The 12,632-nt window shown below is 39.5% G+C and overlaps 2 protein-coding genes across 4 annotated transcripts in view; one reads left to right on the forward strand and one right to left on the reverse strand.

Moving 5' to 3' along the window:
• RABL3 (RAB, member of RAS oncogene family like 3) overlaps positions 1-1,848 on the reverse strand; it is a 37,838-nt gene extending 35,990 nt beyond the window's left edge. For both annotated transcript variants that reach the window (XM_061193148.1, XM_061193147.1), the window contains exon 1: positions 1,776-1,848. In XM_061193148.1, the coding sequence (XP_061049131.1) occupies positions 1,776-1,821 (46 nt within the window). In that variant the 5' untranslated portion in view covers positions 1,822-1,848. The remainder of the gene's footprint in view (positions 1-1,775) is intronic.
• A 182-nt stretch (positions 1,849-2,030) lies between these two features.
• The window catches only part of GTF2E1 (general transcription factor IIE subunit 1), a 48,837-nt gene continuing 38,235 nt past the window's right edge, over positions 2,031-12,632 (forward strand). The window contains exons 1-2 of one of the 2 annotated variants that reach the window (XM_061193149.1): positions 2,031-2,108; positions 7,014-7,491. In XM_061193149.1, coding sequence (XP_061049132.1) covers positions 7,044-7,491 — 448 coding nt within the window. In that variant the 5' untranslated portion in view covers positions 2,031-2,108; positions 7,014-7,043. Of the gene's footprint in view, positions 2,109-2,138; positions 2,293-7,013; positions 7,492-12,632 lie in introns of those variants that run through there. The other variant, XM_061193150.1, reaches the window with a different exon arrangement.

Below are 12,632 nucleotides of genomic sequence, written 5' to 3' on the forward strand. Positions count from 1 at the left end.
TTATTCAAAAGTAAACTTTGAAATTTAAATACAAAGGCAGATGAAATGTAAAAAGTATATTCTAACTTGTCAGACAGCAAATCACTGTTAAAAGGGAACTGATAAAAAGACAATAACTGACTTTGCACATATAGCCTAATATCAGTGAATGTGTGACAAGATCAATCACTTTCCTGGTGGGCATGGCTGTGTCTTCTGTTTTACAACTAAACTATAATAATAATTTTAAAAAGCTTACTAACTGCCTGATCACTTTTTCACATTTAATACAGCAGCCAATTCAACCCTGTTGTGTAATGCACTGATTCCACAGTTATATCCCCAGCACCTAATTCAGCATTTGCTATGTATTGTAATAGGGAAATTTTTGGGGGGGAAAAAAAATAAATCGACTAGTTTGAACAAGATGTAACATGAAACGATTGTTAGATGCAATAGAAAGGTAATTATAAGTGAGAGAGAGCACCCACTTCACATATCATGAAGAACGGTGTTAGCTCTGGATTCTTCTAAATCCTATTTGGTGATACTCTTACGAAGCCCATTTAGACCACCGTTGCTTTCTTTATCTGTAAAACTGAGTGCTTTTATTAAATTAACTTCAGCACCACTTCATGCTAAAGAACTAAAGTTGACATAAATTGGATTATGTTCATAGAATTTCATAATGCAACTTTCTGAAGGGAATATTAAATAATGCTCTCTGTAAAATACTTTGCAATGCAAATAATCTTTAGGCAATGTGAAAATGTTCTCAACCTCCTCCCCTCACCAATTTTATTCAGTTTGGTAAGGCTAGTTTTCAAGTTCTTTGGGGTATGTCCTCTCCACCTCCAAGCATCTGACACAACGTCTTTGCTCAAGCAGACATCCAAAGGTCAACTCCAGAAAAGCACATCTATGAAATGCAAGGTTAACATTTTTTCCAAGTTCTTGAGAAGCTTAGGAGTGGAGGGTATGAGAAACAGGATAGTGAAGGGGAGGTAGAAACACAGACTTCAACTCCTGTTCTCAAGTGTCCAAGGTAAGAATTTTAACACTAGGATTAAACTGGGCTCAGCATTAAGTCCTAGCTGCATCATAAAATGGCCCTTATCTTATTTTTTCTATTTCTTCCAGCCTAGCACATAATAGTTTTTCAATTAAGATTAAACAGAACAAAGAAAAAAGAAGCGCAGTTGAGAGTAAAACAGGTCTACCACCTGATACTTCACGAAATAATATGGGTTAGTGTTCTAAGTATGGGGACTCCCGGCTCAAACTAGTTCTGTCATTTACATCTCTTTTTTTGTAAAAGAGATTTGTCATTTGTGAAATTGTTTAATAGGACTGATCTCAGGATTAAATGAGTTAATATATGCAAAGCACTTGGAACAGTGTCATTCTTCTTAGTGCACATTTGATTTCTTTAATTAACAAAATCTCTTAAAGGCAAGGTCCGAACTTCTGTCTCAGCACGGCGCCCAGTACAACACTCAACCTCCGCAGATCTTTTAAAACAAAGGATCACTAGGCTTCGGTCGCCCTGGAAACCGACGTAGAAACCAGCGAAAGCAGAGAAAGGCCCCGGTTCCGCGCCCCCCACCCGTGCGATGCCGCCGCTCCGTTAAATTGAGCAAAGTCCTCTGGGAAGTGTAGTCTTTAGGCCTCGAGAGGGAATTCAGCCACGGGCCGGAGTCAGTTAGTGGGTGGGTGTGTGAAGGGAGAGTGAAAGGGGAGGATTTTCGGATAACTCAAAAGTGTCGGGAGCCCCAGAGGTGGGTTAACCGGCTCACCTGAGTCTCCCAACACCAGTACCTTCACTCGATCCAGGGACGCCATCTTGCCACTGCCTTCCTAAGGTTAACGCCTATTCCGGGATTATAGGCCAATCAGAGCTGGGATTGGAAGGCGGAGTCTTCAATGTCATTGGCCAATAGGAGCGTGACTGTCTTGATTGAAGGCCTCAGTGTGCTGATTGGCCCGCCTGGTTAAAAGTAGCGGGTGGTTTCTAAAGCTGGTCGCAGGAATAGGGCGTTCTCCTTGTCGCACAGGTGGCGTGGCTCGTTTAAACCAGTAGTGGAGGCGCTGAGGGAAGCTGTAGTGGGAGTGTTCGAGGATTCGCTTTGGTAAACCTTGTTCCCTCTTCCTTGTTCTCGCTTCCCTGGCCCGGCGCCGTCTTTCAGGGTGTCTTCTACTTTTCGCTCCTTTCTCCATAGCTAGCCTCCTCCCCCTTAGCTACTCTCTTGACTCGGTTCTCTTCTTGGTCTTCCAAAGTACTATTGACCCGGAGCGGCCCATGTGCGACCTCGGGTAGGACGGGCTTGGCTGCGCCGAATGTGGCCTCTGGACTCAGCTGGCAGAGTCCGAGGGGATCTAGGGTCTCGGGGTGTCACAGTGGGGAGGAGGTGAACATTACCGGGCTCGTGGAGGCTAGCTTGTCCGGAGGTTTCGCGGTGATATGCCACTGTATGTATGAAGGCGTGGAGAGTACCGTGAAATATGGTAGCCGAGAAAGCCAGTTGGTTGTGTAGAATCCAAGTTCTTCTGGAACTGGAATAGAAGTATACTGAAATAATCTGACAGGACTCCCCACATCCACGCCTTCCTTCTTTTCTTTTACACGCTGCAGTCAGCATAATCCTTTACAATCACGAATTTGATGCTTTCACCTCCTTAAAACCATTTGAAGTTTAAGAAGAGGGTTTCCAATACCCTATCTTTTTCTACTCTGGAAGCTGCAGTGGAGGAAGTGAATTGGGGGGAAGCTGGCAGGGTGGGCATGTTTGAAGAAAAGGTGCTTTACGAGACCTATTGAAAGTTTTATGGAAGTACTAGACCAGCTGTGCTGCACGTTGGAAAGTCAGTGGTGAACAAGATTAATCTCCTGGTCTCCGAGGTAGACATGGAGAAAGTATAAGTCTGTTCACTGCAGCGAAGAAGGGGAAAGAACTACAGGAACGTGTGAAGGGGTGGGGGGGATCATTCTGAGCTACTAAGGGGAATCTGAGAGGGTGTCTCCGAGGAAATGTCATTTGAGATGTGAAGGATGATTAGGAGAAGGGCTTTGGGCTTAGCTGTGGGAGCAGAGAAAACAGCATGTGCAAAGGCCTGGAGGTAGGGAACGCATGTGTGGCTCACAGAATTGAGAGAGTGCCAGCGTGGCCGGAGATGAAGCTGAGGAGGGTAGACCAAGTACAGAGAGTGCATTCATTTCAACTTTGTTTCTTCAACTCTGTTGCCCGGTGGTTGTATGATTAGAATACATAGGGTTCAAAAACAAAACCAACTTGCCTTTGGGGGTCTGGGCTGGGTAGGGTGGTAGGTGAGGCTGGGAGGTGACTGATGGATTCTGAGGCTGAAAAGAAGAAGCAAGGCCTGGCCCCCAGAGGTCACACACTGAAAAGTCTCCAGAGGCCAGCCAAGCTCCTTCCCTGTTTAAAAATGTCAGCTGCTCTTTAGCTAATTGTTTCCATGTGGGAACATGGTCTCATTTTTTTTTTTTTCCCACAGATATTTGCGGTTCTCAAGAGGGCCTGAAAAATTGAAATTGATGTGAAATCTCATGATTTTTTTTTTTTAATTTTTATTTATTTATTTTTGGCTGTGTTGGGTCTCATTTCTGTGCGAGGGCTTTCTCTAGTTGCAGCGAGCGGGGGCCACTCTTCATCGCGGTGCGCGGGCCTCTCACTATCGCGGCCTCTCTTGTTGCGGAGCACAGGCTCCAGACGCGCAGGCTCAGCAGTTGTGGCTCACGGGACCAGCCGCTCCGCGGCACGTGGGATCTTCCCAGACCAGGGCTCGAACCCGTGTCCCCCGCATTAGCAGGCAGATTCTCAACTGCTGCGCCACCAGGGAAGCCCAATCTCATGATTTTTAATGTTGACCACAAATTCAGAAAATTTTCAAAACATTCTTTGAGTCAAACGATGTGGCACAGGCTACCAGTTTGAGACCTCTCATCTCAGTATTATGAAATCCAGAGATTGAGGAGATTCAGCATAATTGGGGGAGTAGAGGCAGTGAAGGAGAGAACACAGTGTTCAGGAAGGAGGATTTTAGAGTGTAGAGATTTTGAACAAGGTGGCACAGCATGACTTCTTTGCTGAGTTCCAGTTTCATTTGTTCAGCCGCCTGCTGGACATCTTCACAGTAATATTCTGTGGTATTTCCTCAAAGACAAGCAACTAAAACTGAATGAATGCCTCATTTCTTCCAAACCAAACCTGTTCCTCTTCAGGTGTTAACCTGTTTCTCATAGTAGTACTTTTCTCTTCTAGTTACACTGGTTTAAAACAAATAGCTGTATGTTATTGTTTAATAGGTATAATGTTTCAGTTTTACAAGATGAAAAGAGTTGTGGAAGTGGTTGGTGGTGATAGTTGGTTAACGTTATGAATGTATTTAACATTACTGAACTGTCTGCTTAAACATACTTCATCGGTAAACTTCATGTTATGTATATTTTATCACAATAAAAAAAAATGGGAAAAAAACCCCAAATAGCTATTTAAAATTTTCCTACTCTGTAACTCCATTTCCAATGTATTATTGGGTCCTTTTGAGTTTGTTTCTCTAATAAGTTTCATTCATCCTGTCCTCTTATAATTTTTTCTTGTCTTTCGTAGTTTAAGTTTGATTACTATCGCTCTTAATGCTTCCACAGTGCCTCCATTTTCACTTACTTCAGCCCACTTCTCAAATTGTTTTAAGAGTCACTTTTCTAAGCAGGGAGTCTTATTATGTATGCTAGTACTTAATGGAACTCTTACGATGCCAGCCTTGAAAGTCAAACACTTTACATGAATTATCTCATTTAATCTCATACATCAACTCTATGAGGAAGGCACTGTTAATCTGATGAAACTGAAGCTGAGAATTTTCCAGGGTCACAGGCTAAGAAATGGTGGAACTGGCATTCAAAACCTAAAACTATTGGACCGCAGAGTCCTCATGTCACTCCCTTTCTCAAATCTTTAGGGCCCCCTAGGGTGTTTCAGGCAAAGGTAACAGGCTGAATGATGTGGCACAGGGCCCTCCCCATGCAGGATGTGCTTTGGCCAGGTATGTAATAGTCAGGTACCCAGTTTGTTGGTAACAGTGGTCAGGGACTTATTTTGTATATTAGAGTCATCTAAGGAGCTTTAAAAATTAGTGTGATGCCTAATCTGGCCTGCCCAGACCAGCTGAAACAGAATCTCTGGGAATGGGGCCCAGGGTGGGTACTTTTAAATGCTCCCCAGATGATTCTGCTTTACAGCCAGGGTCGAGAACCATTGGCCTGGAAAATGGAGTATATGGGGTGGAAGGTCAGGGAGGGGAGTACAATAGTAGGAAATAATACTGGAAAAGTAGGTTATTTTGACATTTGTCTGCCATCCTTTGGTCTGTTTCCGAAGCCACATATTGTGTTCTGCCAACTGTTGACCATGTAAAACAAAACAAAACAAAAACCCGAAAACTAGGTTCAAGTTCAATGTATAGGCCAAATTGGAAAGAATAAAATGCATATGGCAGTGTGTTATGCTACTACTTTGGTGTTGAACCCAGGCACTCGCTTGGCATCCTTAAGCCTTGGGATGACAGGAAGGCTCTAGGACCACAGGTTTGGATCTAGGTGCTCCTTTGTTATCTCTTATATATAGTCATGCCTGAGTATTTCCAATCCAAAATATAACTGACTTTCCTTTTATTTTTCCTTTATTAAAGGTAGGGTATTATATCCACCCCCCCCCCCCACCATATGTGTATTCATTGGTTATTTAGGAATATCTTTTTAGAATAGTACTGTGGATATAAAACTGTTTCTTATAAAATAGGGTGATAGGGTTGATAACTACTGATTTTAAATAAAAGATTCAATAGAAACTAGTATTAATAACAATATGATTCCCTATGAAAATAATTCAATAGGATGTCTGTTAAAAATTTCCTTATAGTGTAGGGAAATTTCATTTGATATAGTCTGTGTGATACAGTCTGTGTGCCTGGCCGTTTTTAGTTTGAGATGTATTAAATTGATATAGATGGTGTCTTTATTAACAGGTGCTTCCTAAGCACATTACATTCTCATTTATTCGTCACAACAACCTCATTGAAGTAGTTGATATTATCCTTGTTTCTCAGAGAGTGAAGTGTGGCTTGAAGTTGTTAAGGGACTTGCTCAGGATCACACAGCCACTAAAACAAGGCTATCTGACTCTAATTCCAAATCCCAGGCTTTTTAACAACCACATGAAAGTCTAGCCCATGCCAGTTTGGGCTTCTAGAAGACAGCTTTCTGGGTACAGTTAGCTTCTACTTGTCCTGCAGGGGATCCAGTATTTAAGGATATCTTGGTGTTTGTTGTTACTGTTTTTTAGAACCGTATAGCGTTTGCTTATTTGGTCATTTAACTTTTCAAGGTTGGTAAAGCTGTCTGGATATAATTGTTAATTTCTTTCAGATTTATAACAGTAATTTTGCCAAACATCCCAGCTGGTGATTACTTAGGCATTTCTTGGTTTGTTGTGATTTTATTGTGAGAGCATGACTATGTAAAACATCCTAGAATCTATCTTGGTAGAAAATTTTTACTCAAGAAGAGAAATAAAGGCACTTAAAAGAATATGCTAACTGCTAAGTTTCTCAGGGTTTTTTTCCCCCAGCATTCCCAAAGATCTGTAACATTAAGAATAATGAGACTTCGTTTAGATTTTTGTTTCTCTTTCTGAAATAAAGTGAGCTTGATATAGTATATCATTGCTATAAGTAATGTTAATTTTTGGAATTAAACACACAGTAGGTCATGAAAGTAACCATTTAAGAAATATGTCAAGCTTTTAAGATGTAATCTTTTGTGTACTCTAGAGTAAAGTCTTGTTCTCTGTTAAATGCTTAGGCATTATAGGTCTTTTAAAAACAATGTTGTAAGTACCTTTGTGGCACTCCAAGAATAGCAATTACCAGCTACCTAATGGGTTGATTATTCTAGATTTAAAATGATTACTTTGTCCTTATGCCTAGCTAATTTTCTCTTTTTTTTCTGAATTCAGTACATTTAAAGTTGAAGTTTGCTGCTAAAGATGGCGGATCCAGATGTCCTCACCGAGGTTCCTGCAGCATTGAAGCGGTTAGCCAAGTATGTGATCCGGGGGTTTTATGGCATTGAGCATGCTTTGGCCTTGGACATCTTGATCCGAAACCCCTGTGTGAAAGAGGAGGACATGCTGGAGCTGCTCAAGTTTGATCGGAAGCAACTTCGATCAGTCTTGAATAATTTAAAGGGAGACAAATTCATCAAGTGCAGAATGAGGGTAGAGACTGCTGCAGATGGGAAAACCACTCGCCACAACTACTACTTTATCAATTATCGTACTCTTGTTAATGTGGTAAAATATAAATTGGACCACATGAGAAGGAGGATTGAAACTGATGAGAGAGATTCCACCAACCGGGCTTCCTTCAAATGTCCCGTCTGTAGTAGTACTTTTACAGATTTAGAAGCTAATCAGCTCTTTGATCCCATGACAGGTGAGATTGTTCCAGTTTATGAATCTTTCTTTTAAGTAACTTTTTAAAGTATGTATCCTTTTTCTTAAGTTGATTCATCTAGTTTTTAAACTGATCATATATATCATTATAAAAGTGGATATATTGGTGTAAGTAAGCATACAGTCATTCTTAGTCTTAATGTCCTGTTTGACTGTCATACTACTTTTAGAAGCTGTTGCAAAGCCTTTCTCCTTTACAAGGGAGTACTCATCCATGGACTGTTCTTTTATCCATGGCCCTCTACCTCTGTTTTTGCCCCCATCCCTTATTTACAACTGCAGCCTAATCTAAAGGGTTGACTTTCTCTACCACTTTGAGGCTATTCTGACTTTACTAAGTTTACTTTTGAACTCTTCATTCAACAGATATTTGAGTATCTACTTGTGCCAGTCACTGTCAGACAGTTATAATAAATATGTATTATTAGAACTTAAATACTTTGTTAGTGGAAGTGCAAAGTGCTATCAGGAGGACATAACTAGGGCATCTAATGTGGATTTGGGGAGGCCTCTCAAAGAAGTTTAAACAGCGGGGACCTAAAAGATAAATAAAAGTTAGCCAGATGAAATGAGAGGGGCACTCTTTCCAAGTTAACAATAGATATTAGTTTCTTAGCCATTCATTAATGGAAGTGAATCGTCAACAGGAGTTATAAATTGCTTCATTTAATTAAATGCTTTAGTTTTAAGGATTTTTCTAATCACAGAATCTACAAAGCATGTTTTTTCTAAAAATACATGTCTAACATTAACATGGGACACTTTAAAGTGCTAGGTTATACTGTACCTAACTATACATAACAGTATAGTTATGCTGTTATTTGTAAACTGGAAAAGAGACTATAGTTTTACTAATTACTCAAGTGGATCAATTTTGTGTTAAAAATTTGTAAAAATCTATATAAAGAATCACAGCTGTTAAGTTAGATTGTCCCTTTGTTATGGCTGAATTCAGGAGTATAGGTTACTTTTTAGTTCATAGATCTGACTTTAAAATAACTATCTGAAAAATATAATTTAAGCTTTTACACATGAAATGTTTTATTGTAAAAAAATTACAGGTTTGTGTACATGTTTAATTTTGTATATGTTATATATTGTACATTTTAAAGAATTTAAAAAATTTTTAATGGGAAATAATGCCAATATCAATTAAGATTATTCACAAAAAGAGCAGTGATGGCCTATGACTTTTTTTTTTCCCTTATTTACTGTGAAGCAGTCATCTTGGATGAAAAGTCATTTAAAGAATTCACATTTGTCTTAAATGTTTAATTTGTCTGAACCTAACTATTTACCTTGAAAGGGCTTAACTAGGAGAGGTCTTGGTTATGAGAAAATCTTAGCCATCCTGAGTATAAGAATTGCTTGAGTGAACTATAGAGGAAGATTGTAGACTATATCTGGAGCTCTTTCAAAGTAGACTAGAAAAGTCTCATGATTTTTGCTATTCACTCTAACAGATTTCTTAAAGGAGCTCTGGGTTTTGGTTTTTGATTTTCTGCAGATGTTGGTGTTACAGTGGTCGTCTTCGTCACTCTTGACTGCAGTGAAGGTGTTATCCAGTCCCTCAGAGAGGGTAATCTAAAGGAATATGCTTCTACTACATTTACGCATCACTTGATTCTTATTTAATTTCATGAAAGTTTCTAAAAGGAAGTTATCCCACTACTTATATATCAGTATTTAGGAGTTTGATTCATGATGCTCTTCGAGTTTTACCTAGGGTGTGTGTCTGAATGAAATTAGTTGTAATCAACAGGTGGCTTGTGGAAGAGATGGCCTGACCAAATATAGTCAAGATTATTTGTGTGAGGGAATTGAGATAGGGTAGGGAGCATGAAAACATATTATGAAAGAGAGCTAAAACTGAAACAGTTGTTTTGTGGCCAGTCTGAACAGAGACTGTATTCTTAATGTGAGGGTTACGGTCAACATGATGGTGGAAAGAAGGGGTTCAGGAGAGCAAGAATAAGTCACTTTACATTGGTATCGCTCATGGGAGGATGCCCTGATCAGCCAACACTAATAGTCAACTTAATTGGCAATTATGTCTCAGTGAAGCCTGAGATACCATGATTGAAAATTCTTAATTATTGGGAACCCTCTTTATGAGAATATACTTGCCTTTTGATTATAATTTGGTTTTTCATTTGGACTTTCCTTTACAGAGAGAATATGATAATTGGGTGATATTAGACCCCCCAACCTCCTTGTCAGTCTGGTTTTGTTTTGTTTTTCCACTATTAGTACCTTGACAACCCTCCCTTGTTCTTCTATACATTCCCTTTAGAAATCTTGGTCTTTTTCCCTCTGTTCCCTTCCTGTTTTGCTCAGTATTCATTTCTCTCCCCCTCATTTTGAAGAAGACGAGAAATAAACATTTGGTATGTGTATCAGAGGAGGAGGAGGGAAGTTTTTCTGCTGTAATATTTATTCTCTGTTTAAATTGATAGTTACAGTTTTCATTCGAAGCCAGTGCTGTACAAAGCTGTTCTATTTCTTGGTTGCTATTGGAGATTGATGGTGCTTCTGACCAGTGATGGAGGTATCTAATGGGCTTCCATCTCCATTCCAATGTCAACAGTTCTTAGGTTTATAAACTATGGTTTATAGTAGCAATTGGGGGTATTCAGGAATTAGATTTGAAGCCTTCTAGGCTTTACTTCTTCCCTGATAAAAAGTTCTTAACTCAAGTATATGGGCAACTCTGCCACTGGACAGAGAGTAGTGACTCCTAGATGAGTATCCAGCAATTCTGGGCTCAGGAAATTGGGTCCAGCAAGAATTGTTTTACCGGCATTAATTCACAGATAAGCCAGCAATTTTCTTACTTCAGTTTATAGCTTTTCCCTCCCCCACCTCTCTTTTTCCTGAAAATTGTAGATTCTTTCCATACTTTCCATTTAGATTCTGCCCTTGGTGTTCTGGGGTTGAACTCTCCCAGTGTTTGATGCTTGATATGTATAGCTAATTTTATTTTATTTTATTTTTAACATCTTTATTGGAGTATAATTGCTTTACAATGGTGTGTTAGTTTCTGCTTTATAACAAAGTGAATCAGCTATACATATATCCCCAAATCTCCTCCCTCTTGCATCTCCCTCCCACCCTCCCTATCCCACCCCTCTAGGTGGACACAAAGCACCGAGCTGATCCCCTGTGCTATGCGGCTGCTTCCCACTAGCTATTTTAGTAGTGTATATATGTCCATGCCACTCTCTCACTTCGTCCCAGCTTACCCTTCCCCCTCCCTGTGTCCTCAAGTCCATTCTCTATGTCTTTGTCTTTATTCTTGTCCTGCCCCTAGTTTCTTCAGAACCTTTTTTTTTTTTTAGATTCCATATATATGTGTTAGCATACGGTATTTGTTTTTCTCTTTCTAACTTACTTCACTCTTTATGACAGTCTCTAGGTCCATCCATCTGCTAATTTTATTAAAATGGAATAGCCTAGCTTTTGCCCACTAGTCCCTGGTTTCAGAAACTTAATCAGGCAAAATCAGCTGTTTTATTTCCTGAAATATGGGGGTCTTATGTAATCAGAACAAAGGTAGCATGGCATGAAATCCATCAATCAGCAAAATAGCATATTGTAGTTCATAAATGCATGTTTTAGATTTAGCAAGGCTCTGACCATGTGAAGAGACTTAGCATTTCTACTTTAGCAATCTCAACCACAGTGATTTCATTAATGACACTTCTAAGTTAAATTCAGCAACATGCTTTCCCAAAAGGGAGGGGGAGATTGTATTTTCTTTTTAGGTGTTAAAGTTAGATGATATGGAAATAGCTTTATATTTTCCATTTTTTTTTTTTTTTAAATTTCCACCACCACCTCCCCTTCCTAGCTCTTTTTTTTAAAAAATTTATTTATTTATTTATTTTTGGCTGTGTTGGGTCTTTGTTTCTGTGGGAGGGCTTTCTCTAGTTGTGGCAAGTGGGGGGCCACTCTTCATCGCGGTGCGCGGGCCTCTCACTGTCGCGGAGCACAGGCTCCAGACGCGCAGGCTCAGTAATCGTGGCTCACGGGCCTAGTTGCTCCGCGGCATGTGGGATCTTCCCAGACCAGGGCTCGAACCCGCATCCCCTGCATTGGCAGGCAGATTCTCAACCACTGCGCCACCAGGGAAGCCCTCCATTTTTAATTTAAAAATTATGCAGCCATGGTGCCAGAAAAAATTTTGAAGAGAAAAAAATTACGACAAAACCACCACCCTTTTACGTGTTATTTATAATTACAGTCATAGTCAAGAATAGTTTGTGATCTTTTGGTCCCTTAATGTACCAACTCTCCTGTTTCTATCTAGTGTTCTAAATATGTTTTTAGGTGTGATTTTCTCCCCTGTTTTCCTTTCCACCCCTTTGGGGCACTTTGATTGTATTTTTTTTTTTTTTTTTGCTGGTATAGATATGACACTTTGAATATTTTTGTATATATAGCATTTTATTCTTGTTTTTAAAGTTTTTCCTTAAGGATTCTCAGCAGTGGGAATATTAGGTGAAAAAATATAGTTTTATAGCTTCTGTAAAGGCACATAAGGCAATGTAGTTTTATTGTGGGTTGGGTAAAATTGTTAGGTGTTTGAATTAGAAATAGTTTGGGAGCCCCTATTACTGAATTCACCTAGAGACCAGGGGATCCCATTTTAAATAAACTTTGAAGTAAGTTAAATTTTTAAAAAAGGAATCTTATAAATGTTTGTTTAATACAATCTTATAAGTAGGAGCTAAGAGATTATCTAGTTCAACTCATCAAATGTGTGTGGGTACACACACACATGTCTGTTATACTGTAGGTTTTGGAGGATCTTACAAAGTAATAAATAAATGTAGGGCCGTATAGATTTCCAGAATGTTTTAAATGAGTACTGGGGAAGATACGATAGCTTTCATGGAGATTCAGCTTTTGTGTGGCTCCATGGAAAAGACTTAGAGTCAGGTAGATTTTAGGATTGGTGTAAAAGAAGTCTTTAAAAACTGACTCTAAAATGTGTCCAATAAATAACTCTTAAAAATAGCCAACAGTGGAAACAGACCTCTTCCAGTGGTTAGTTCTGAGTCACTCAGAATATTCAAGTAAAGTTCTTATCTACTTGGGATATTCATTTCTAAGTTTGTG

Source organism: Eubalaena glacialis, chromosome 6 (genome assembly GCF_028564815.1).
Source record: "Eubalaena glacialis isolate mEubGla1 chromosome 6, mEubGla1.1.hap2.+ XY, whole genome shotgun sequence".
In the NCBI taxonomy this organism is placed as follows: Eukaryota; Metazoa; Chordata; class Mammalia; order Artiodactyla; family Balaenidae; genus Eubalaena; species Eubalaena glacialis.